General features: G+C 47.5%; 1 protein-coding gene across 1 annotated transcript in view; it reads right to left on the bottom strand.

Annotated features, from left to right (window-relative positions):
* LOC8036433 (puratrophin-1) overlaps nt 1-26249 on the bottom strand; it is a 164026-nt gene that overhangs the window by 106875 nt on the left and 30902 nt on the right. The window contains exons 3-5 of the mRNA XM_042287382.1: nt 3513-3633; nt 2492-2591; nt 1966-2058 (exon numbers count right to left, since the gene is read on the bottom strand). Coding sequence (XP_042143316.1) covers nt 1966-2058; nt 2492-2591; nt 3513-3633 — 314 coding nt within the window. The remainder of the gene's footprint in view (nt 1-1965; nt 2059-2491; nt 2592-3512; nt 3634-26249) is intronic.

Raw genomic sequence — 26249 nt, 5'->3', positions numbered from 1 at the left:
AGCTGTCAACGTGTGGTCAAAGCGGCTGATATCAAAAGCGTCTCGACTCGTTTAGAGAACGGCTGTTTCGCTGTGAGAAGAGGCTTGTCGAAGCTTCAAACGTGAATGAAAGAGTTCGTGGTTGTGCCCAGAAGAAATGTCACGGTGACGGCGAGAGAATCAGCTCGAATTCCCCCCTTCCAAAAAAAAAAAAAACGAAACGTGAACAAGACATTAACGCTTTTTTAGAATCATATTGTTCGTTGTTCTCAGTTTGCGGGGATGTGGCATAGCTCAATTGATGGAAGCGTCACTTCCCATTTCGATGAAGGCGCCGACGACAAGGGTTCAAACCCTGTCCGATGACCCGGCCGTTAGTGGTTAGAATGTCCGAGATTCGCAACGCGGAGCGAAGATTAGCTACGTCGGCTTTGTTGGCGTGGCACATCCATCGACGCGACGTCGGACGTCCCTAGTCTCGCCGTCAACAATCTCCACCTTTTTGGGGAAGCCAAGTCAGATAAAAAGACTTTTTCGAAGTTTCTGGCTCTTTTAGGCAAAAAGAGCCAAAAACTTTCGAATCGGCTCTTTGAGGCAAAAAGCCTAAAAAAGCCAATTCGAACTCATCGTCAAAAAGTTCTAGTGCTATGTTCGCCGCGAAGATCGTCTGCTCCTTTAGCAGACGAACTGTTTAGTCACGTTGGGGTCGCCGCCGCCGCATTTAGCACTCTCATTCGAGCAAAACCAAAACGAAACAAAGTACGGTTAGTTCCTCTTATTTGGCTTCAGGCTATTTCGTTCAAAGGGAAGTGTATTTCCTTCAGTTCTGGGAAATTACCAAACACTCCACCACACTCCTCACTCCACTCCACTTTACTCCACTCCACTCCACTCCAAAGCCCCTTTTTTACCCACTTTACGAAGCCATTGCGCATTTCTGTTGCGAGGGCGCGCAACCTACACCGATCGTCTGTAGATCGTCTGCAAACGCGGCTCTCTCTAAAAGCCGTTTCACGGAAAACGATCAATCCGAGCTCCCGATCCGAGGTAGCGATCGTTTGGTTTATCGACCGTGTTTCCATTCCGGTTCCCTAAAACTCTAATACTGAGTGACTGCGTTCAAAACCCGTTTCCTTCCGCGCGCGGGAATCCGGCTTCGGCAATAAATACAGTTCGTGAAAAGCTCGTGCTCGTATTATGTTTTCATTTGCTACAGCTCTCGCTCCGAAAGCAGACTTTGGATGTGTGCGAAGCGGTCGATTCCGTTTCCTGCGATAGCTGCTTAGGAGGCAATAGGGGGCCGCCAGTGGTGAGATGTATTTGCCTGCCCGAAAATTATGCAAGCTCTTTTCGGTTGAATCGCTGTAGCGTCCTGTGTAAAGACCTACGATATGCGTAGCGTCCTGGCGTCCTCGTTAAACCTTACTGAGCTCGCTTCACTCGATTCGAAGCCGCCCCATTGCTACGCAGAACTTTGCTTCCCCGTTTGCCGGGATGAATGTTGCTCCGTTTCTGAAGGATATAGGAGACAATAGCGTTCCTCCCTTTATGGAGGAATATATAGACCCTTCATCCTAAGAGTGTTATATTGTAAGCTGTCAACCCCACCATTCACATATATTCGTTACACAAGTCCAGTTTCAACACTGCGTGCCTTTTTAAAAAAACATTTCGTCATTACACAATATATCAAACTAAGACGGATGGCACGGTGATAGCGTAAGCTTATGAACTGTTCCACGAAAGAAGAAACTCTTCTAGGTGCGCACGGATATAGCTGAAGGAATCGAGTTCCTTCATAGGATCACACAGAATAAAGACAAACACGGAACTTTAGTTTTTGATCTCATCGCGAAGGCTTTAGAAAGTAGATCTATAGTCGGTAGAATGAATTATTCACGCGCACATTGTTGCAGGAAAGCCTCCCTGTCCAATGTTTTGTTAGACAACAGTTTTTCTTTTCTAATCATAAGTGGGTCAACCTACCTTAACTCTGCTTTGTGGAAGAAGTCTTTTGGCGTCCAGGTGACTCCTCGAGTTCCAGACCAGCACCGTGTCGACAGCATTGCAGATGTTTGCCTGGATAACAACGTTGCATGCCTTACATTTAATTTTACATGCCTTACGTGCCCCTCATGCAAGTAACTCTGCGTTATAGGCAACGCAGCATTTAACTATTTGTGACGTACACAATAAAAAAAGAAGGTACTGAGCATTGTGCAAGTCAAACTTCGGTCCATCTACATCGCAGGGAGATTAGTTGGACACGTGCTGTTTGGCCATGATGGTGTTGTTTGCTGTTGTTTATTTCAGTTTTTTTTTTTTTAATTACATTTTTAGTTGGGAGTCAGCGTTTGTTTTGTGTACACCCTCCTACTTGTTTTTTGAGCGCTGTGTCAATTTTACTATTTAACTGATAGTGCAAGTCGACAGGTTCAAAATGAGCTAACTGGATTGGAAGTAAAAAGAAAATAGACAACAATGTGGTGAAGCAAATGCAACAATGTCTTACCTCGAGGAGACTAAACGCTTCATCCAGGGCAGTCCATAACTCGTCCGTCGCTTCAGCAGCATTGACCAGGACGAGGAAGCTGTGAACACCGTTTTCTTTCCTGAAAGACGAAAACAACTGAGTACCAAGCTTCTTCAATAAGAACCAGTTCATTCATAAGGAAAGTTTAGAGAGTGAAAGTGAATAAAATTACGAAAACATAGTACCCACAAAAAATACAGCTCCTGAACCTGGTGAGATTTAAAACTTAACAATTATATACATTCACAGTCAACCTAGAGAAGCAAGGCATGAACAAACTTTGCCCCCCCCCCCCCCCCTTTCTCTCCCCAATGTGACATCAGAACCAGCGATACACTTTACAGCCAGGAATACAGAGCATCAATCAAGAACCGGAAGGCTCTGCCAGCTTTAGATAAACCTTATCTCTCTTTTTTTTCTTTCTTTGGCTGACACTATAGCAGCATTACCCCTTCTATGTATACTAACATAAATAAATAATTTACGCCAAAACAGTAACAAATACGAGCTAACCGGCTAAATCGTTGACCTCGCTCCTCTCTGCGAAAAGCAACTGAACAACGAAACCCACATCTACTTTGGTATTATGACCTTGGTTCATAGAGACCAGTCGGCGATATCGCGGGTGACTCTTTCATAAGAAGATATTCTCCAGCTTGTATTCCGTTCAGCAGTCTCAGGTTTGGGCTTCACATAACAGAATTTCATTTGTAATAATAGTTTCGATTAAAGTCTTCCAGTTGGAAAAGAAAAAAGAAAAGCAAACAAATACGGCGATCGCTTTCTTTTGGGCTAACTGCATCAGTACCGCTGTACGAGCCAGGCTGTGTCACCTCTATTCAAAGGTCACGTGTATGATATATACTACTAGCTGCAAGACAGAATGGAATGCACTATTTTACCTGGTTCACACGGCCAACCCAAAGATGGGACGTGCGTGCCCCTTTAGGCTGGTCGTATACACCGAGTGTTTGAACAGTAAGGCGTAATGAATACTTACTTTGGTATGGTGCAGAAGTACATCAGCATCTGAGCCAGCTGAGATGGAGTCAGGTCGGGAAGTTCTCTGAACGCAGAACTACTAACGATGACCACACCTCTTCCATCGACATCCCTGCAGCCTGCAAAGACAAAAAACCGCACAATAAATACCACTCTACACTGTTTTACTAAAAAAAAAAAAAAAACACAAGATCGGAGGGCGGCAACAACATGCAGTCATAAAATAATAATAAAAATAAAAATCTGGATCGACTTTTTCAAAACAAAATAAGCGAAAGCTTTCTTCGACGAGTCTCGATTAAATATAACGGTGGGGCTACATCACAGCGCCTGGAGACTGCAATCCCCTCGTCCTGCTCATACGATGGCTTTGCTAAGGCATTTCGGTTACAATGTTTCGATTTAGATTTTCGTTCACAGTGAATAGGCGTGCCGTCCTTGAGGACAGGCAGCCGCAGTCTAAAGATTTAGCAACAGTTACACGCAATTTGTGCCAGTCATTAAAGAAAAACGATACGTTCCCACCTCTTTCGGCCTGATTGAAGCAGAAAGTGCGGAAGGAGCATCTTCGCATCTTACGTTTGCACTGAACAACAAACGGCAAAAACCAGGCCTGTATACATCTGCGCATAAGCAGCATCAGCTCAAGGGAGCCTCTATCTTCAGCTCTAGTCCCGAGCAGAGGCTGCCCCGCCGGCAAGTCTCACAACCAAAGCTACACAGAGCAACGATGGTCAGCGAGACAAGTTGCTTGAACAAGCGAAAGTTACACAAACAACTGGGATACAGATCAGACGTTCCCTCGATTAGAGACGCATTACGCCCGCTGCGTCCGCTGTTTCCTTCTTTGCTAATACGCCAATTTCCGCGATAACGGAGTCCTCGAGCGCCACTACCAAGGGCAGCTTATTCGTCTAATTATGCCCGCGAGAGCCCTTCGAGCGAGCACACGCAGGAATACCGGAAAATGAGACAAATGCGACAAGTACGGAGGGCCACGCGCGAGCGAAAGGAGACGCTCTGCAATAGATCCATTAGCCTTTAGGCTGGTTCACACGTTTGCGCTTGAGTGTGATCGACTGCATCCGCTCATAACCGTTGACGGCGAGCTGACTGCAAGGGATGAACACTGGCGCCATCTAACGGGTAGCCCGTTAGATGGCGCCTGTATTTTACGCCTCATTCTATCAACCTGTACTTGACAAAATTCGTACAAATGTTATAGGCGACCATTTCTCAAAGATAGTGCGTAGATACGATCTCGCAAACACTGCCAAGCCTTCAGTCTAGTTCTAAACAAATCGGGAGTGTTACATGGCTGCCCGATAGATCGCGCCAGTGTACCACTGCATTCTCTCGCCGTAAGCGGTTTCAAGCAGTCGTAACGTAGTCGATCGCACTAAAACGCATATGTGTGAAGCAGCCTTTAGCCACACTAGGACTGCCGCTAAAGCAGCAGCGAAGCGCACCAAGCGCGAGAAACGGATTCTGGCCCGTCGACGGATCCTTCATCCTTGACTGCATTTACGACCGAGCTACAAGATGCTCAGTCAAGGGTCAATCAAAATACAATATATATATATATATATAAAAAAAAATAAAAGAAAACTAGACCCTGCGTAAAACGCCAAGGCGCTGCGGAGTTCAAATTAGGCAGTGTCCCTCGTTCGCCGACGTTCTTGAGCAGCGAGCGATTCTGATTGGAGGGCAAGCACACATCGACAGGCCACCACGTGCGCGTGTCAGCAGCGATGAGCCGCCTTTCCGTTCATGGTTTCCGACGAAGAAGCGGCGTCAGATTCTTGTTTCTTTCTTTGTTTTGTTTCTTCTTTTTCTGAGGAAGGGTTGCGTCCTCTCTCCTTTTCCTCTTCGACCACAGGACATGCGAGGGCGTTTGTTCACGACTTCCTCGAACGACGCCGAAAAACGGCCGAAAACGCGCGTGACATCCTCGGCCTCGGGCACCGGAAATGTCGTGTCATCTCGGATATCCTGTGGACGTCCAGGCGCTCACAGAGAAAGTACACGCGCCAAGAAGCAAGCGAAGGACGGATTATATGTATACGGCACCTTAGTTTCAAAATACTCGGTCGCATTTATGCTCCGCAGCAGGATTAAGCTGAGCTAGTTAAATATTCGGTGAGGTGGGAACAAAAGAGAACATTTCCCTCATGGGGGAGGAAAAAGAAGAGTCAGTTGTTAGACCAGCGGTGTGTATGGTCTTTGCTTTGTATCTATGTTTATTCTAGTTCGCCTTATCTGACGCATGTAAACGTTTGCTATGCGGTTGAGTGAAAGAATGGTTAACACTGAGTAACGGGCCGTCGTCAAGACGCTTCCACAACCACGACAGGTCTTAGAAAACGATGGCAGCCCAGTCTACCTGCGGATTTTAAGGACTTGGCCATCTTCGCTGACAGTCCGTGACTTCGCCCTGGGTGGCTATTATATGTTTCCCAAGCACAGGAGTGTGCTTCGAGGAGTGCAATTTCAGCAGGATGATCAGACTTCAAGGATGCGGTCAGTGTACGGGCAAGGAACAAAACTTAAAAAAAAAAATGTTATAAGAGAATAGAGTAGGCTACACTGCGATTATATAGAAAAGTAAAGGTAGCTTTATTTATCAAGCATTTTTGTTTTTGGACATTATGTATATAATTATATATCGTCAAAAACGTGGTACAAACACACAGACAAAAATGATACGGATACTGCCTGGTCATGCGTGTGTGTGTGTGTGTGTGTGTATCTCCGAGTGCTCGTGTTCATTCCTACACCTTGTCACACGATTCTCATGCTTCCAGTTGCCATATCACCACCAGTTCGTCTGCCTTATTTTTCTTGCTTCTGTCCAGTACATTACTTCTCGGTGAAAGTCGTTAGACCTGGTGGCGAGAGATTCGATATGGTTCATCGTAAGGGGAATACCGTGACCGCGAGGCGGGTCGGGGTATCGGGAGGAAACAGCCATTTAGTTACAAAGATGGTTACAAAGATCCAGGTCGTGCGTCACACTCCGAAGAAACCACCTAACTAAAAAAAGCCCATTAACGCGAAACGTTCAGGAAACACTCTTTAAATAGACCTCGAATGGGGGAACATGACCGCCGATCTCCATTTCTCATCCATCCATTTTCACGCGTTCTGGAACAGCGCTATTTTCGAACGGATCGAATAGAGGGTCGAGCCAAGCCAAGCTCGCCCCGAGAGAAACACACCGCGGACATGCCGCTTAGTCATCGCGAAGTCTAACGGACCAACTATCTTTCGAAAGCAAGGAAAAAAAAAAGCCGCGGGAAACCGATTTGCCGTCTACAGTTTCACTTCGAGTTAGCCAGCTCGCTGTTGATCTAAGACGAGCGCAGGCCCACTTGAAAACCGGGCTCAACCGGGCCACCCGATCGGCGTCCGGGCCGGGCCCAGCAGCGGAAGACTGCGCTCGCTCCTCCAGGCCGCACCTCCGAGTAGCCCACGGGCCCGCGGGATGTCTGGTGCCGCTCAGGCGGTAATCAAAGAACTGGGACCGACATTATTTATAACATCGGCGAAGAGACTCGGAACTCGGTAACGACTAGAGATGCGCGCGTGTCGGGAATTTCCAATCTTGGGACCCCAAAACTTCCCTCTCCCGCGGCATCGATGATGACCCACCTTCGTCTCCCGGGGTCAGGGTCACGCTTCGTTTTGCTTTAGGTCGCCCCAGAGCTTCATGAAGGAAGAAGCGACGCCGCATTGTCCTTGCTGTATGTTTGCTTCCCGGAATCTTGCGAGGTCTCCTCCTCGGAGCCCTGGGAACCTCGGCGAGTTGCCGTTACGCAAGGGCCAATTACTCCGGTTGATGGCGTTTGCGCCGAAAGTTCTTGCACGGGGGTGAAGATTCATTCATCAGCGCGCTAATCAGAGGTTGTACGTATGACGCGCGAGAGCCTTGTCCCAGATATGAGCGAATGAAGAAAACCGTTTTGCTGTGTATAAACTTTAAACCAGACGTCGGCCGCCGCCGCGAAACCAACGTGAGGTTTTCAGAACATGATTCACGAGTAATGCGCTGATGTTTTTCGTTGGAGTTCCTTCGTTGCTTTTTCTTTGGAAAATGGGAAAGGGAGAGAAAGATGACTTCCCAATAAACTAAGGCAGGTAAATGCTGCGGTGGCTACTTCTGAATGATAGCTGCGCTGTTGATCGCCCGTTTGATCCTCGTTTTGTAGGCAGAAGTAGGTAGCAGAGCATTTTGCAGTTGCTCTAGCCTGACACATAAATCGAAGTCAACCCCGGCTGCGAAAGGCTCTATTTAATGCCTCTACGGACCATGCCTCTTAAAATCGCAAAATGAAGTTTAAAAAAAAAAAAAGAAAAGAGGGGGGGGGGGGGGAGGTGCACGGAGGAATCGGCGAACAAACTGTAGATTAGTAAATGATCGTAAACTTCCCCGTGCTTATTATAATCAAATTTTCGCTGTCTAATCATATTCACGGGCAAAACAGCTGGGGCCGTGGCCTGCTAGCTCCGTTCTCGTACAACATAAACTTACGCAGAGTATACCGCTGCAACGCATTCCTTGGATCAATTTCTAAAATCGCATAATACTGCTTCGGACATATATTCAAAAAGTTTGGCGCATTAAAGACAAAAAAAAAAGTAGTTGAGTATGCCCAATGAGCAGTAGTGGTCCCAGATATTTTAGGGGGAGAAGGGGGGGGGGGGGGGATAATCTAGTCGGCGGGAGAAACCATGAGAGACAGTAGCGGCGGACGGCGCCCAGAAGATTAGGCCAGCCATTGCCGCCATGTCCACATGGTGCCGTCTAAACAAAAGAAGACCTCAAAGCGACGGCTAACATTCTCCTCAAAAGAGATATGACAGAACTTCGAAATAATCCCTGAGGTGCGGCTGACGTACATCGTCGAGGTCAAAAGGCCAATTCCAGTGAACAAAACATTCTGCAAACAAATGCAAAAAAAAAAAAAAACGAAAAGCTTTTTTGTTTTTTGGGGCGGGAAGGAAGGTTAGAAGAGAAACAGTCCTCTCTCCTCTCCCCCCCCCCCCCCCTTTTTTTACCGCCAGGACCGCTACTGCTGATGTGGAGCGTGCTGGCTCTTTCCCCTTGCTAAGTACAAAAAAAAAAAAAAAAAAAAGAAACCAAGGCGGTAAGTTTCGTTTTTTTTGGGCGGGAAGGAAGGTTAAAAGAGAAAGAGCCCCCCCCCCCCCCCCCCCCCCCCCCCCCCCTCGCCCCAGGATCGCTACTGCTGATGTGGAGCCCGCTAACTCTCTCCCCTTGTTATGTAAAAAAAAAAATGTGAAGACAGTTGATGATGTAATCAGCAAACTTGATAGTAAGTTATTAAGACAAATTACCGCTGGAACATTTTTTTTTTTTTCAGGCAATAAGAAAACTAACTATTAGACTAGCAAACATATTGGGACAAGGGCAATTCGAGTTTCGGAACGTTTCTGGTCGCAAAAGCTTATGCGGACCGATGCCGATAACGGGATTGTACTGCACTGCGAATGGCTTGCTCCCATAACCTATAATGTCAGATTAAAAATTCTCCAAGAAAAAAGTGAATTCACCGATGAAACAAGGGGGAATGTTCATGCAGGCCTTTAGCCTTGGCCGGCTTATACGACCTGAAGCACGCGATCAAAGAACGCCTTTCTTGACTAATCTTTAGTGAGATAGCGGTCATGTTTATTAGACGGGGACGACGAAATCAGGTCAGTCGTCAGTCTCCCTGGTTTGAGGGACACGTGCAGTACAGACCAGAGATCCTTTTGAAATGAAGAATAAGCAGCTAGACCGAACTCGACATTGGGGCTTTATCGCATTTTACTCTGACACAGCGCTGATGAGCATGAAATTTTAGAAATGAAGCGGGCGGTCAAGTTAACTATTTTACACAACACCAGTAGACTAAATACAAAACTTTAATTTCTTAAAAAAAAAAAGAAAAGAAAAAAGAGCGCAGCTCTTGAGGAAGAGGAGGGAAGGGTGCTGGAGGGGAGGGTATACCCCTCCTCCCTTCTCCACCCCTCTTCCCATTCTCCTCTTCTTCCCTTCTCCTCTTCCCCTTTCCCCTCCTCCCTCCCCATCCTCCTATCTCTCTTCCTCGTCCTCCTCCATCCCTCCCCCTCCTCCCCCTCCCCCCTCGCCGTCCTTCCCTCCTCCGCTCCCCGCGCGTTGCATCATGGGAAATGTCCCATAATGCACCGCGCGGGGCCCTCGTGACGTCACGAGTGACGTCCCGGGGATCCCGCGCGGTGCATTATGGGACATTTCCCATAATGCACCGCGCGGTTACGCCGACGCCGCTCAAGTCGGAAACGGGCGCCTAAGAGCTTGCGCTCTAAAAAAAAGTCGTCCTTTTGGTTGTGTTTGCTGCGTCGGCACTGTAAATGTCTTTTTTGATGTAAGGTAAAATAAAATAAACGGAGGTGTTGATTATTCGGAAATGCTGCCAGCTACTCCATTACCGTTAAAAAGCGATCTTCCAGATATGAACGAAAGAAAAATACTGTCTACGTACTATATACACTTAGCTCCTTCCTTTAAAAACAAAAAAAAAAAAAAAAGAATAGGCTATTAGTTTTACGTGTCATTTTGCGTTGTATTGTCAAGAGAGATGTTCGTAGGAGCCTTAGCGAGTTACGAAATGGTTCGTAAGCAATCGTAAAATCTTTACGAAAAAAAATAAATAAAATGTCACTGTTTAAAACGACACATTTTTTCTTTTTTTGCAATTTTGCACGGAGTTCGGTTGGCAAGTTTCCGAACGAGCTCCTCGTGCCTAGCGTGCCTCACGCACACTCATAGACACATAAAGTGTTCCGCATCACGTAATCACTGCTCGATGGGGGAAGGGGAAGCAATCACGTCAATGCGCCAATACACTCATCATCGCTTCAAGGCCGTAAACGCGCCAGAGAACGCATATCACAGCCAGCAGCAGGCGCGTGTTACAGGCTAATATAAAAAAAAAGCAAAAAAACGAAAACCTTTCGAACCGACGAAAGAGGCCCGCGTCGGACGCACGAAGAACGCGGATCCAAGACGAGCACGATTCGACCCGGTTCAAAACGTGGCGGAAGCACCCGCGCACCACCCTGCAGCCGCATCCGCCACCCGTGTAATACGAGCGTCTCGTCCCCAGACCAGAAGAATCGAGGCACACACATCATAACGAGAACATGAGATCGAAGCCCGGGGCGCTCTTCTCATCATTACGGCTGAGTAGGCACGTTTTGTTATGGTTCTCTTTTTAATGGCAACATGCGAGTTGGTGCTTCTTGATCGAGGGGGAGGGGGGGGGTACCTGGTGCAAACGACTGCCCAGGATGCGGCGGACCTAAAAGAGATGCGCCACGGCACGAGAAGACACCTTGACTGCAGCTTCCGCCCGGAGCAAGAAGCCTCCCCCGGGAACGATTAAAATTTTGCAAGCGAGCTCCGGCCAGTTAAAGACTTGAGTTACGGCCGCCCTGGGCAGCGCAAGTCCCTGTCGTCGAATGGAGTGCCACGAAACGAACGCCATGACCTAGATTCCGGCGGGATGGTGGCGGACTCCAGAGATCCTCCCGAGCCGGGTTGTTAACTAGTCGGCGTCGTCTGATTAGCCTGCCGTTTTGAGTACGGCCTGTGTCTCCAAGGGCTGTCCGCCGCTCTGGGATGCGTGTGTGTGTGGCTTTCTTCTGTCCAGTATCCAGCGGCGCAGTCAGCCTTCCCGCGACTTTGCGGGGCAGCGTATTTATCTCGTTTTACTCGGGGGCAGCACCATCGCCGCCTTTGACGCCTCCAGTGTATGCCAACTCCGCATTCCAATGAAACAATTTTAATCACCGAGCCTAACTGCGATTATCTTTCGTAAGCAACCAAAATACTAACAGGAAAAACGAAACAATAAAGGAGCATCCAACCACTTTTATGCGTCGGACAAGAATATCGGCGGCCGTTCGCTCGTTAATTCTGCTCTAGTTTTAGTCTGTCAGGACTGAATAGGAATCCTGCCTGGATATTTCGTCTGTTTTAAACGTGCATGGTCATCAATAGCTCAAAAGTTCTTTCCGATTCCCCAGGGAAAATGAACGTCTCGCTGAGAAACCCAGCTTATTCGGCTAACCCCCTTAGCCAAAACGTCGGCAGCCAGCCAGAAGCTTCCACGATGCTCATTGTCGAGATCTTGCTCCCAGTTTATGTTACCTTCGGGGGCTACGTTTGATTTGCATTCGACGCCCTGGACCCCAGAGCCCGGCTGATTGATCGTCGGTGTCTTCACCCGCATTCCCACCTCCCCGAGGAAGTCAGAGCAAGAGCTCCCGCGGACGTGATCTCAATTCCGACTGCGCCGCTGCCCGAGGACAATGCAAACGCACCCTCCCGATTAGAGGCGGCTTGGAAGAGGAGCGAGGGAGTTGGCGCTCGCGGGGCTTGCGTCACTCGCCAGCGAAGAGGCGAGCAAGCGCCGTCGCGGTTATGTCGGAAGGGCTGCACAGCCGTCAACGCAGCCTCGAAAAATCACAAAGCCCCCCCTTTCCTTTCCCCGCCCCGGCGCTACGCAAACAACACGCTGGCCGTCTTCATCATCTTGCCAGCGCCGCTGCAAAACGACGCGAGCTTCGCGCAGTTCAACCGGGGCTTTCGCGGTCCCAGGAGAGACCCGCTCGAAGAAGAAAAAAAAAAGAAACACACAAAATGGGAAAATATCGAAGGGAATTAGCGACGACACAATGAGGGAACTTCGTTCGCGTTCACAGTGCGTTTAAATTTTCGCTTGCCACTTTTTTTTTTTTTTTTTTTTTTTCGTGCTTGTTCTTTGGTGACGTGCGATGCACCCATCCGTGTCGCGGTAATTCGTGTCGACGTCCTTTTCTCGCGAGGGATGCAAGAAGGAGTGTGTCCCAGGCTCGTTTGGATGGATCGATGCCTCGTTGTAACAATAAATAAATAAATAAATAAACTTAATTCATTTTTTATCATATTTCACCTCGTTCTAATTTGTGACTTGGGACTCAAGCTTAAAAAGGGGGTTCGAATACCAAAAAAAAACCAGTGAGTCCTTAGGACGTGAACCATTATTCCGTCGCCGTACAAATCTGTTCGTAAATATTGCTGGAAGTGTCCTCCCTGTGAGATATCCGGTTATTGAGATCGATCCTTTGGTTTACCGAACGATCTTTACCTTATCATCACAACCGCCCTTTTCGAGGCTAATGCCCCTAAGTCATAAAAAGGACGACGCCCCAAAATAATATACTTCATTTTGTTTGCCTCAGTCCGTCAGATAAAAGATCTACCAATTAGAAATAGCATTTCGAGCTGCTCAGCTAGAAAAAAATAGTTATAAACAATTTCTTTCACGAACATAAACTGTTAAAATTACAAGTCTAACGGCATTATTTATTTACTTGGTAGTCTCGAAGCCTCCCCCCCCCCCTTCCCCCAAACCAACCCATATCACAAACAAAACAAAAGAATTCTACAGCTTCTTCTTTCATAAAACACGATACAGAAATCTAACCGCTTACACGAAAAAAACCCAACTATAAATGAGGATAGAAAACGTTACGAGTTTCCGATTACCGCAATCAGCGGCATCGGCGACACTAACGCTACCAAAGTGGCCGTCTCTTAGAGACCCATTTACTATATATACGCATATATATAGTATATACACTGCGGCAGGTCTAAACCGGCCGACTTCCCCACGCAGGGCCAATTAGCGAAGAATCTGGGGCAATTGAGCGTCAATCCAATTTATCGCCGAACGCGGCCCTGGCTCGGACAGTGCATAGAAGCGCCAGAATCTATACGCCAGACATATAAAAAAAAAATGATCGGGAATTGCAATTATTCTCTATCCATTGACACCAGACGCCATCTCATCCCTATTTAAAGGCTCGCGAACAGCCCGCGACCCACAGTCAGCGCACAGTGCTAGTGTTGTTGTCCTTGTGGGTCCCCAGTGCATCGGCGTGTTTTCTGGCCATATATGCGACGTTCTCAAATTGGTTCCTTGGGACGGGTAGAGCGACCCTGTAATGAAGTTCAAAGTGAGCGACCCAACACGAGTAAAGAGGAAAGAAAGAAACGCGATAAAGGACTAACGGGTCCCGAAGATTGCTCTCCCGCGTGGACGTGATCTCTGCCAACGTTGCCTCCGGGGAATCAAAGGTATCGCAGGACAGGGAGTCATCGGTTACAGGGCACCATGAGATGCGGCGTTCGGTGCCGATAATATATCGATGGGGCTAGCTTCCCGGTTTGATAGAGCTTACATAAGCGGATGAACGAATCAAAATAAAAAGCCCCATGGTAGTCGTTGCTGTTGTTGTTCTTGTTTTTTTTTTTTTCTCCTCCCCTGTTTGCTGTCCTCCTTTGGCGGGCATGTGTCCTCTAGTCGGCTGACATATGTGGAGATGAGAGTGAAGCGTGCTTGCTGCGTAAGTGGCGGGTTCTTCGTGCAGATTGATACAAGGCGCCAGAAAGTCTTCCGCACGATTGGAGCAAATCTGCACTTAGGCTCTCCATGCCTGTCTTGGATGGCTCGCAGAACACAACAACCACAACAACGAAGGAAATGAATTGCCAACTGTTAAATGAAACAAAACAAACCGAAACTGTATATTAAATATTTGAAAAAGAAAGAAAAAAAACACTGTCGGTCATCGCGAGATCTGCCGAGCTTAGGATTATCTAGGCTGCACGTCCCAATAATTCAGAAAGTTGAAGTTACATAATGAATCTGTGGAGTCCTCCAAGCTCCAGAATCTATATTGTAGACTACTGCAGGTAAATCAATCCACAAAGAAACGAACATCTTGTAAAATAAAATGTTGAAGCGCCAAGAAAAAAAAAAAAATTTGCTCGAGCTATCTCGCGTAAAAATGAGATATAAGTTACCGATCATCCTGGAGGAGAAAGAGAGCTGACTATCCAACGGATCAGTCGCATTGACACTCAACGTTGAACCGAAAAGCATAGGAACTTTCCACAACGCCGTTCCTCCAACTAAGGGCTCGATGCGAACACGTTTCCCACACGAGGAATGTGTAACGGCCACATCCACGCCTGAGAACACATCACTGATGTGACAGACCGATAGTCGCCAAAGCTCCACCAGACGTCGAGCGTAAATCTTCTTATCGCAGCACAAAGATTCCGGGATTACGGAAGGACGGGAAGTCGACGAACCCAGCCCAAGAAGTCGGGGCGGAATTTCGGCCTCCGCAAACATTTGCGGAAAGCCGACAGGGTCGACATGTAAACTCGGCAGACTTGGGCTACGAGTATACGCCCATTAACCGGCTACCGTTCCTTGTATCCGGCGGATGGAAACTGCGGCTTTCCGCCGACGCCAAATTTTCGAAAGAGGGCGTAGGACGTAAGAGGCTGACGTCGTAAAAACGTTTCGTCCAAAGCCCACGCACTGAAAGCGGCACTGAACGCGACCGACGTGTGTCCAATATCAATGCGAAGAGAACGTTATGAGCAAAATGAGCAGGACACTGTAATCCTCGTGTAATTCAGAATTAGGAAACAGCATGGAGCAAGTAAGCCGATAGCGTTTCGCAAGCGGGATATTTACCCGAACGGAGGGGTCTAAAGCGACCCAACCCAATTTTAAATCCTGTGGCGGAGTCCATATGGGAATGAGATTATTGTTATCTACTTTACGGCGATCCTAAAATGGAATGAACGAAAGTTGTTGTTTATATAGTTTTTTTTTTTTTTTCTTTTTTTTTTCATAAAAGCGGAACCATTTACAGGCCGAATCATAGGTACCGCAGGTAACACAAAACAAACTGCAGTGGTTCATTTTCAAACTTTCAGGAAGGGCCGTTTTTGAGCGCCTGGCTGAACGGCACTGAGCAATAATAAGGCAGAGTCATTAATTAAACATTTCCTCGTTATGGTTGTTTACCCGCATCTGGAGGTAGCAGCGCCGAACCAGTTCTTCCAAATTACGGCGAATAAAAGAGAAGTGCAACGCGCGCCGAATAACGGGAGCGTTCGCGTTCAGCGTTTCGAGAAGACAAGAAAGCGGTCCGCGCACCCAAGTTATCAAAAAGTAATCCCGATGGGAGTGTCGGTGATGGAACAGGTCTCTTTTCCAAGTGAAGTTCGAGTTTCCGCTGGCATCGCGGCGAGCATCCTTCTCCGTGTTTTTCGTCCCCGTTTTATCGAAGTATCCTCCGCACCATTGCGCAGTTTCTGACCATGCGCTCGGCTGAGCGTTCCCAATGGACCTTTCTCCAAAGTGTTAATAACAAATTCTTCACCAAAAGAGTATCAGACGTAGAAAAAAGTTTGAGCAGAAGCGGAGGCTTTAGTCGACGTTTCGAGCAGAGCCTGCTCTTGAGTAGGCTCTGCTCGAAACGTCGAATAAAGCCTTTGCTGCTGCTCAAACTTTTTTCTACGTCTGTCCTTTTTCCAGTAAGCTACTGCGCATGCGGACACCTTCTCTCCTGGCCTTGCTTCCCGCTATTGGCATTTTTGCGGGGCAAAGTTACGGTCAACCAAAATATATTCAGCACCTATCTTTGCGCAAATTTCGTCTTTTTTTTTTTTTTTTTGAAAAGGGGGGGGGGTAGGGCGATTTTTTTTTTTTTTATTATACGCTAGCATGGGTCATAAAAGGCAACGAAGATCAATATAACAGCACGATGCCAATGTATTCTGACGGGCGGAAGCAAGTTGGGCTGCCCTTCATTTGTAGTTCGAAGGCAACTCTGCAGACGGCGCTTGTTACTGGAAAAAAAAGGTCCATTTCACAACCCATCACAGATAACAGTAGACGCCTCGATGAGCTTCACAGAGACCAGAAAAGAAAACACACGAAAACCGTCCAACTGAATGCCCACACTTTTGTTATTAGCATCAGTCTCGCAGCTCTGCCACGTTTTCTTTCTCGCGCTCAGCCGAGGACGCCTCGGCAGGGCGCGCACAGAAGCCTCGGAAGGCCCAGCATTCCATCGGCCAGCTCCTCTGAATTGCCTCGAACCCGAAGCAAGTGCCCCCATCCAGAAAGCGCGAGGGGTCCCAAAGTGGTCTACGCTGAAAGGCTATCGTTTTTGTATTCTTCTTTCCCAGCCATCTGTTCGCTGCTTCTTCCTATCGAGGAGCTGCTGTGTGGGCGCGAGCGCGTGCGTATACTACGAGGGGTCACGACAAAAAAGAAAACGAGACGGAGTGTTTACCCGTGTCCCGCATGCGCCAAGCGTGTGCCCACCCGGTGGCGCAACAGAGAAGTGAGCGCCGAAAACGATGCGCGTATAGAATATAGACATTTTCCACGGGAGCGCCGCCATCTTGAATTGTCGTCACTTCCAGTATGGGCGACGACAAAATAGTAAAACGTTTCAACCTGTAACTAGTAAAAAAATAGAGGGGAGCCGAAAACGAGAATGTGTGACGGTTAGACTTAAATCCTAAATGTCTTCTGATGGCGCGGTGACGGCAAAGTAATGTTTTCGCCCATACTGGAAGTGAAGACAACTCCAGATGGCGGCGCCCTTGTGGAAAAGGTCTATAGACTCTTCCACAAATCCCTGCACGCAACACTGCGCGCGTTGCATTGTGGGACCTGTTTGGCCGTGGTTTCGGTTTTAGATCGTCCCGTTGACGAAGTAGTGCTTCTCGGCACGGCATGAAATTTTATAAAGTCAGCGCTCGCTTGTATTGTACACCCGTTCGTCTTCGTGAGAGCCCTCGTTGAAGGAGGGACCTCCAGCGGACGTAAGGGCCTGCCTATAGACGGACACGCTGTTTACAAACAAGCCCGCGCTTGCCCACACCAGGTGTGGGCACTGGGCATGCGCAGAAACCGAATTTGGAAGAGTTGAAGCGTGTGCGCACGCGCCGTGCCGTCGACAGCGCCACCGCAGCTGCATGACGTCAGGGCCGCGTGTTGGTCTATAGGGAGGCTAGGCTTAGCAAGGAGTAGGAGTAGGGCCTGCCGCGTCCCATACCTCTCTGGCGGCGTGGCTACCACTCCAGAGTGCAGTGACGGAAACGGTATTTGACCCTTTGGAGCAGAGTCTGTAGCAGGCAAATATTGGTTTGGAGTGGCCACTGACGCTTTTGGGGCACATGCCAACATCTGTTGGCACACCATTTGAAAATGAAAAAAAAAAAAAAAAAAAAAGTGATTGCATCCTTAAATGAGTTTATTTTTTTTTATCATGATTGATGGTTCCTCTTTGATACTAAGGTATTTTACTTATTACCTTTGTAATAAGAATAGACAGCGCTCAAAAGGAACACAGAGTCTTCTTTATAGAAATAAAACTTTGTTGAGAGAAGGTTCCACTTAAGATGGGCATTTAAAAAAAAAAATGGATGCAAAATGAATCATAGCGCAACACTTTTGTTGGGATAAAGTCTCTCTCCGTCGCACTTTTGCACCCCGTAGTTTATTTGGGCAGTCAACATAATTTCTGTAAAATGCCAGCGAAAACCAGAATATCCACTAACATGTCCGTCATTACAAATGCTTCCGCCAAGTTTCATGAACCTACCAAACTTAAAACTCTAATATTATAAAATTAAAAAAAAAACACCCACAACCCTTGTGGGTGTTTTTTTTTTTTTTAATTTTATAATATTAGAGTTTTAAGTTTGGTAGGTTCATGAAACTTGGCGGAAGCATTTTGATAACCCTTATCAAAATTTACACTTGTGCTTTAAAAGTGATACTGCTCTTTACCGGCGTTGGAACAAGACTGAAATCAAAGTTCGCTGCTCTTTCGATCGACAGCTGCACGGGAACTATCTTGACTACGGTATTTATTCAAAAAATACCCCCGCAGTTTTTCTTTTTTTTTTTTAAAGATTAGACATTGACTTACAATTGAAACCAAAGAAGGTAGGCCTTTAATAGTATTGAGCATAATTTCCGAGCCTATCGCGCTAACCCAGGCGGTTACCATGTCAGCCGCTGCTCCTTGCACACCGGTGCACAGCGGTGAAGCTCGGCGCGCGCGCGCTGGTGAGAGACAGTGAGGGGCGGCACGGAGGCGTGCGGCAGACGTGATAATCAAGTGATCTCATCTGGAGTACAAGACCCTGGTTCTGTCTTATCACGGCAGCCGTCATCATACTATATTGCAACGTTTTCTCGCAAACTTTAGCTCCTGGCATCGCCGACATCGTGCGGAAATTTAGGCGATGTCGGCGATCAACGCGCCAGCGCATCACCCGGCCAATCAAGTGCAGCGAATGTCCCGTGACCTGCGGTTTTATTAACTGTGCTCGTGGTTGTATGTGTTCGAGCCTTCGACTGTGCTCTGACCTATGATGAAACAAAAAATACGGGAAGTAGAGACGCTTTGAAATACATATTTGTACCATTTTCTTTTCCTCCTACTTCCCCGAATATTAGGGTCGACCAATAATCAAATATTTTCATATTTTGCTTCGCTTAAGCCCATCTCGGCGCAGGTGTGGCGCAATTCTTAGCAAAAAATGGCATTTTTGCACAATGTGTAGGGGACTTTCGTCTAGGGCGTAATTCGGCGCAAATGGCGTAGCATTTCCATCGCTGAGATTGCAGCATGACGCCCCTCCTCCGGCTCACGGATAATTTAAGAATCATAGGACATTGAGGAGCCGATTAAACAAGATGGAACAGGTTCACCCGTTTTTCTTCCATGTGCCATTATTATTTTGTGTTTACCTGCGCACCAACTCCAGCTAGTCGGGAAAGTAAAAAAGAAAAACGAAAAAAAAAATGTGCCCCAGCATTTTACCTGTATCGGTAAGCAACATCTACACATTTAAGGAAAGTCGCATTTCTGAAAATACAAGCACTGTATTTTGTCTTGACGTGATGTCGTGAATTTAGGTTGGCTAATCAAAACCGAAACTTGGTGGCCAACCAGTACCCAAGATGCTTTGCGCGGTCTTACGCCGCTATGATAGCTTCGACACTGGAAAGAGTCTATTGCAACCTCCCAAGCCCGCAAAAAAAAAACAACAAAAAAACGTTTATGTTTTAACCGGGGCAGCGAAGACAACGTAAAGTGCGACATCGAGCGCAACACGCGCTAATTTGTCTGACGGTTCACGTAAAATACAGTCGCTTCTTGCCCCTCTCGAAATGTTGCACCTAGTTCAAACCCTTTTTAATGTACAGTCAGTGGCAATATGAGCCGGCCCAGTTTAGTACCACACTGGGGCAAGAGGAAACTTGCATGCCACTTGTGCGGCCCCGACCCGAACGCCGCTGGGCAGGCTCAGACTGATGCACTCTGTACAAGCGCACATAGCTGCCTCGGCTGTAAAAAGAAACTAAAAATACAGACGATAGAGAGGTACGGTAAGGGGTACACAGTGAGCATCTGCATAAAAACGTCTGCAGTTTGCTCGACTTCTGACTCTTATCGGAGAGGAATCGGCTTTGCAGCCCCTATCGCACCACGATAACAAGCACGATCAAAGACGTTTCCCAACGCGATCAAGAAGTCATCGAGAATGAAGCCGCAAGAGGCGGCTACAAGTGTTCACACCAGAGTGCGATGAACTCGAGTAGACCAGACACTGTTTACGTTCGGCTACCGTAACTGACAGCTCGAGAGAACGTAAAAGAAGAAAACAATGCAATGATGAAGCGTCTGTCGTCTCCGCGGTTTGTTCCGGTCGTCTGAAAGGGATTCGCCACATGCGGAGCAGAACGTGCGCAGATGGAGCGTCCGGTACTCGCACGGACGCCGAGGTCCGCTTCCCCGCGCAGCGAGCAGCAACGCACAGCGGCTCGCCTTCTCCTCGGCTAATCGTGGAACACAATGTAGTGGTCAGAGTCTCGGAGCACGGGACTCGCCCAAATAGGTGGCTCACGCTTCGGCCGGCGCCGTGATCTCGACTGCTGACTGGATCATCGCGTAGGCGTGGTTACTTATTCCGAACGCAACGAAAGTCAACGAGCTCTGGGCTCTGGAGTCGGCTTTGTTGATTGAAGACGCTGAGCAACGACAACGACCTCGCAGTTCGAAAATGCGCCACGAAAAACGGCCAAAACCAAAAATCGTGTTAAATATCAACGAAGAGAGTCTATAATTCGCTTACCATCGAACCGGGAGATAATTCCGGGAACGAAACCATAATCAACAAACAGTGTAAGAAACGTCAGAGACGAAAACATACATAAATTGAAGCAAACGTTAAAATGAAGACGATGCATTATTTGTGAAGAATCGGCATTGATTTTACGCAGAGCTTGCAACCCTTCCCAATAGTTTCACTTTTATGGTCATGCTGATTTTTGGACAGACACCTAATAATCAGTACAAGCCCCTAAACAAAGTTAATGGCTACTTGGAGATAGATGAGTTACTTTTTGGTCTAATTATGACGATCGTTCGTTGCGACCGAATTCATCACGCTTTAGCACTAAAGCAAGGTTTCACCAAAAATCTTAAAGAAAAGAAAAATAAAACAAAAAATGCTAGAGTCGCCACAGAGTGGCATTTGCACATTTCAGCACCGCAGTTTAGAATTTCGGTACTACGCCAGGGGGCCCGTCAAAGAATCTACGCGGGGCACATTGAAAGATGACGTCACGCAGCGAGGTCGAGCCAATGACGTCGGCGTCAACAAAAAAACGCGTCCAAATGGCGTGGGGAGTTTTGGAAGCACTTCGCACCCTCAAACCGGGTGTCGTTCGTTGTCACTTTATTGGTGTCAGGACGGCACCGTTTACAGGCTCGTCGGCTTCGGGGTAGGAGTCAACGACATCGGTAACCTGCCGCCGACGGTGCCTTGGGAGTGCCGCGACCCGTAGCAACAGGGTCACAAAGGCCCGTCGCTACGCCGGGGGTTTCCCGGCCCCCGCTGCCTATTTTCTGCCCTCATTCCTCACAATTTATATCCTTTGGATCTGTACAGAAGTCGTGAACAGCGAAGATCAGTCACCGTTCATTACCGCCATGCTGATCGTCCAGGGATCGTCTAGTTCAAGGATCAAGTAGGCCACCCACATTGACTTCACAGTGTCCTTCACTGCTCTCCCAGTCAGCAGCCGAGAATTTCAGCGACAAGAAACGAACATCAAGAGTACAATATCACTTCAATCGCATATAAAGGGATCTGAGAATAAGGTGGTAAAGGATCTTATGCTAAGATATGCCTCCTCATTTCAAACTTTTGTACGAGTTCTTGTTTTGTTTGAATGATATATTACTAAGCGCGGATATAAAGCTTAAAAAAAAACACGAAGGAAAAACAAGAATGGAAGCTTACGGCAAATTGTGGGATTGTATCACTTTAAACTTTACAGAAAGGCATGTTTTACTAATTCATTCAAACAGGACATTAATCGAGTCGAGAACCGTCGTGAAAAAATGAAGTATACCTTGGTTCCCACGTAGTTCACGTCAACGTTATGTCACATTGACGTCAAAGAATTCAGTCTTTCACGCGGCCTATATATCTGGAGGAGATAGCAGGGCTCGAAATTCCACTGCGGAAATAGCTTTCGAGCTCACCTGCACTTCAGGTTTTGCTCGTCATCAGACCTTGATCAAGCAACGGATCGTAGTCTGACTGCTGAAACAACCTGGTATCCGCACGGAGCAGATTGTCGCGCTCGTGCCGAACTATCTTGGCAGTCGGGGCCCCATATGGGAGCTTGGCTCCCCTGCACGATTCGCGAGATTCCCCGGAGAGAGCCGAGAGCCCTCGAAAAGCGTCAAATAGTCGGAAAAAGAAGAACAAAAAAAAAAAAAAAAACGAAATAAAGAATTACCCACAAGCGCCTGTAGCTCGTGAACTTCGCGTTGCCGGAGGGCGGAAGCACACAAATCAAAAACAAAACACGAAACATGAGCGGCATGGTCCAGACAAAAGACCAGACCGGCGGCTAAGGCCCGAAAGGAGAAAGCCGAAACCAAAATCGGGAATAGAGAGAGAGAGAGAGAAACGAGAAAGGAGGAAGAGTTAAATCGTGACCTCGGGTTTCATGCGGTCAGACACAGAGAGGTTTGTCCGACAGCGCGTTGAAAAATAAAATAACGAAAAGGATAAAACGCTTTCGAAGGGAACAACTGCCCGAAGGCGTGGGGCGGGGGAAGAGGCGACAAGGGAAACATAGGTGTTGGAAGGGAGACAGCGTGGTGCAGGGGATTCTCCGAGGCGCTCCGAGGAGTGTGCATGCATCTCACAATGGTCGGTCGGTTGGATCTTTTTTGCTCGGAGGTCATAAAGGCTGCAACGAGAGTTTTCGCGCTTTTTTGGACCGCACGACACGGGTCTTTCCTCACTTTCCGACCTGTCGGAATTAAGAAAAGCGAAAGAAAAGCGGGCTTGAACGACCATCTCTCCTTCCTTCCGTTCGTCAAGTCTTTGTATCGGCTCGGAAACGGCGGAACGAGACTCAAACTCGTAAAAGCTGCGAAGCGAAGGCGAAGAAAAGCGGCACGAAGAAAGAAAAGTCGTTAAAATAAATAAAGAAAGGAGGTGCGGAATAAAAAAAAGAAAGTAGTAGAGGCGGTGGTGGTTGTTTCAGCTCCACCAGCCACGGTCTTCACGGCGTGTAGGTAGGTAGGTGTCCCCCCGCCGCGATGAGTGAAAGAGTCGGGGAACGACGTACGGCCGCGCGGTGCAGCACGAGAGAAAACGCCGGAGCCGATAAATAGGAGTGGAAGCCCCACCGACAAACGGAGCGAACGCTGTCACGGCCGGGGCTCCCTCCCCGCGTGGCTCGACGACGACGACGCAAACCGGTACGCGTGGACCGGTTCGTTGCCGCCACGACAACACTGCCACTGCACGCGGCGAGTGATGCGTGTATGCCCCGAGACAGTCCCAACTCCGCAGTGGCCCAATAAAAAAGGAATAAGGGGGCGACCAGATTGCCAGTTAAGAGACGCATCGTTGTGCGTCCCCCCCCTCCCCGCGTGGCACGCGTTTCATTCCGACGCGAACGTCTCACTCGAAGAAGTTACTCGCTACCGCGTATCGGCATTCACGTAACCCGTCTGATGTCGTGCCCGTGTATCATGCATCGTGTGTGTGTGTGTCGCTTGGGAATCTTCTTAGCACATTACGGGACTTGCATTTCCACAGCAAACGGGAGAGAAACAGCGGGCAGGTGTGTCCAATAAACGCGTTTCTTGCGACACAAACCTTTTTAACCTAACTTTTTTTTTCAGGGCAGGAAACTGTCGTTACTCAAAAACGGAAGGAAGCAGTTAGGGGCTAACGTCCCGCGGTTAGGCGTACGTTTTGAGAGCTCGGATCTTGCTTACTGCTGTTGTTCTAAAGTTCCTGTACCCAATGCAAGCGAATGAAAGTTACTCTCCCACTTGCGCTGAAACCTTCCAACTGCGAATCAAGCGGCGTTCCTTTTCTTTTTTTTTTCTTGCTTTGTTTTGGTAGGTTTTACCTTGTTACGCAAAATATTCGTGACGCATGGTGTTCAAACCTCCCTATGTCGGTGCATCGTTGACGCCGAACAGAAAAAAAAAAAAAATCACAGGCCTAGAACAAAACAGAAAGGAATGGACACTGTAATCCAGCCAAAAATAAATAGAGATTATTCCAGCGAAGACGATCGGAACTTCGGAAGTAAACGTAAGCTGAAAAGCAGCTGAAAAGCGAAATAAATAAATAAACCCTAGCGTGAATCACAAATGATCCCGCGCGATACTTGTTTCTTTCCTTCGGCGTCTCCTTTGTGCTTGGCGCGTGCTTTACAACATCCCGGGGAGGGAGGATGTAACGACTGCATCCTCCAAACAGCTCACGCCGCGGCAGCAAGCAACGCTCGAAGCCCAAGACGCGCGAACACCCGCAGAGAAACGAACAAACAAAAAGGCAGGAAAAAAAAAAAGTAACCAGACCAGCCAGCACGTCTTTTGTTTTGTGGGTTCTTGGAATAGCCTCGCATCTGTACCGCCGCCCGTATCGTGCAAGAGCCTCGATCTTCCCACTCGCACCACTCCGAGATCCCCCTTTTCGGGCTTTACCTTTCGCTCTCGCGCACAGGTGGACGTCCCCCCCCCTCCCCGTAAATTCTTTGAACGGACGTTAACTCCGGGGGAAAAGGAACCAGAACGCCCTCGCGCTCCTCCCACGCTCGCTGTTGGACCTCGAAAACCGGACGAAACGACGAAACCGCGGTTCAGTTTGCCTACCAACAGTTGTAGTTCCCGGACGCCTCCTGCAGATCGCCGCGTGGAATATTCGAGTTGGCTCTCATCTCACTACGTGAATACACGCTCCACGAACGACAACGAAACGGTCAATTTAACACAAACAAAACAAAAAAAAAAAAAAAAAAAAGAAGAGAGAGAGAGAGAAGGAAAAAGAAGCTTCGCATGTTCTGTTCACTCTAAAAACCCCACCAATACAAAGCGGTTATTTTTTTATGTTTTTTTACACGCTCGCATAATGACGCCGATTTGATGGGCAGGTTCAATTAAAGACCATCTGCGAACACGAAGTAGCCTTCGACGACTTCGCGAACTATCGCGACGTGTTCGCCTCGTGGGTGTATATACACTAAAAATCCAGAAGTTTGTCGAAATATGGGTGCGATAAAAAACAAAACAAAAAAACTACATATTCTGGGGAGCAGTAAAATACTTGTCACTCGGGAATAAGCTATTGGTTCGGATCGTAGCGGCCAAGAAGTTGGGGAGGGTAATCTTACATTTCGTAGATACAAAGCTGATTACGAACTGATCGCCCCACCCCGTTCCTGCCTATTCCGAAACTCTGGTTTACCGTGGTACACCGCTCGTTGAACTCCCCCCATGCATGCCGCGTGCGCTTAAATGTATGCATTATTGTGATTCAAGTTTGATTATGAGTGAGACGTACTCGAGCTGGAATGACAATCACGACGCACAGAAACAATTGTACAGGTTGGTTGGGCATGTCTTACAATGACGATGATGGAATGCTGTCGTAGAGTAACGCCGCTCCGGGTGCGCAAAAGTGAGTCAAGGCTGCGGGCGCTTTCAGCCTGCTCGGGCGACAGTTCAACCAAGCGGTACGTCTTGTCGTCCCCAAGTAATACTTCCAACACGGTTTGGACGGCACACTGACAAGGTATTTATGCACGACGAGATTTTCGCACAAATATGGTCTACAAAAAAAAAAAATTTTTTTCTGTACACAAAACTTTTGGCGGAAAATAGGGTGTTCACGTCAGCACTCGCTCTCTTTTCCATGGTAACGTGGTGTGACAATATATACATGCACGGAATATTTTCCGCGTATCTAAGTCACGTTATTAATCGTTCAGAAGTAATAGAATCCATGAAATGTAAATTTTATAACCAGTAAAACACACACAGAAAAAGCGTTCATTTTTGTGCAGTTATGATAAGTTATTTGTTATTTTATCAAAACGTAAACAAACACGAAAATCAACCTTTTTGTTTTCTCTGAAAAACAAAACAAAAAAAAAAAAAAACGGTAAGAATTACTTCACACGGTGCATAAATTATGCACAAAACTTTTTTTTTTCACAAAGTGACAGCGTGTTTTACGTGAAAAAAAATAAACCAATTTTATAGAGTGTGAGCGTTCCTTCAAGTATAAATCGGCGAATCCTTAGAATCTCAAAAATCCTCTAAAGCTTTTTTTTTTTTTTTTTGTTACTTTTCCTTGCCTTTATGGTTTTCCTCAAGATAAACAATAATTGCCTTCGAGGCTGACGAAGTGCACGAGACCAATAGTTACATCGCCTCAACGCAACACATTTCGATTGATAGAAAACGGGGCCACTCGATTTAAGCA

Source organism: Ixodes scapularis, unplaced genomic scaffold (genome assembly GCF_016920785.2).
Source record: "Ixodes scapularis isolate PalLabHiFi unplaced genomic scaffold, ASM1692078v2 PGA_scaffold9__187_contigs__length_104089568, whole genome shotgun sequence".
In the NCBI taxonomy this organism is placed as follows: domain Eukaryota; kingdom Metazoa; phylum Arthropoda; class Arachnida; order Ixodida; family Ixodidae; genus Ixodes; species Ixodes scapularis.
This window is presented reverse-complemented; position numbering and strand designations above follow the sequence as displayed.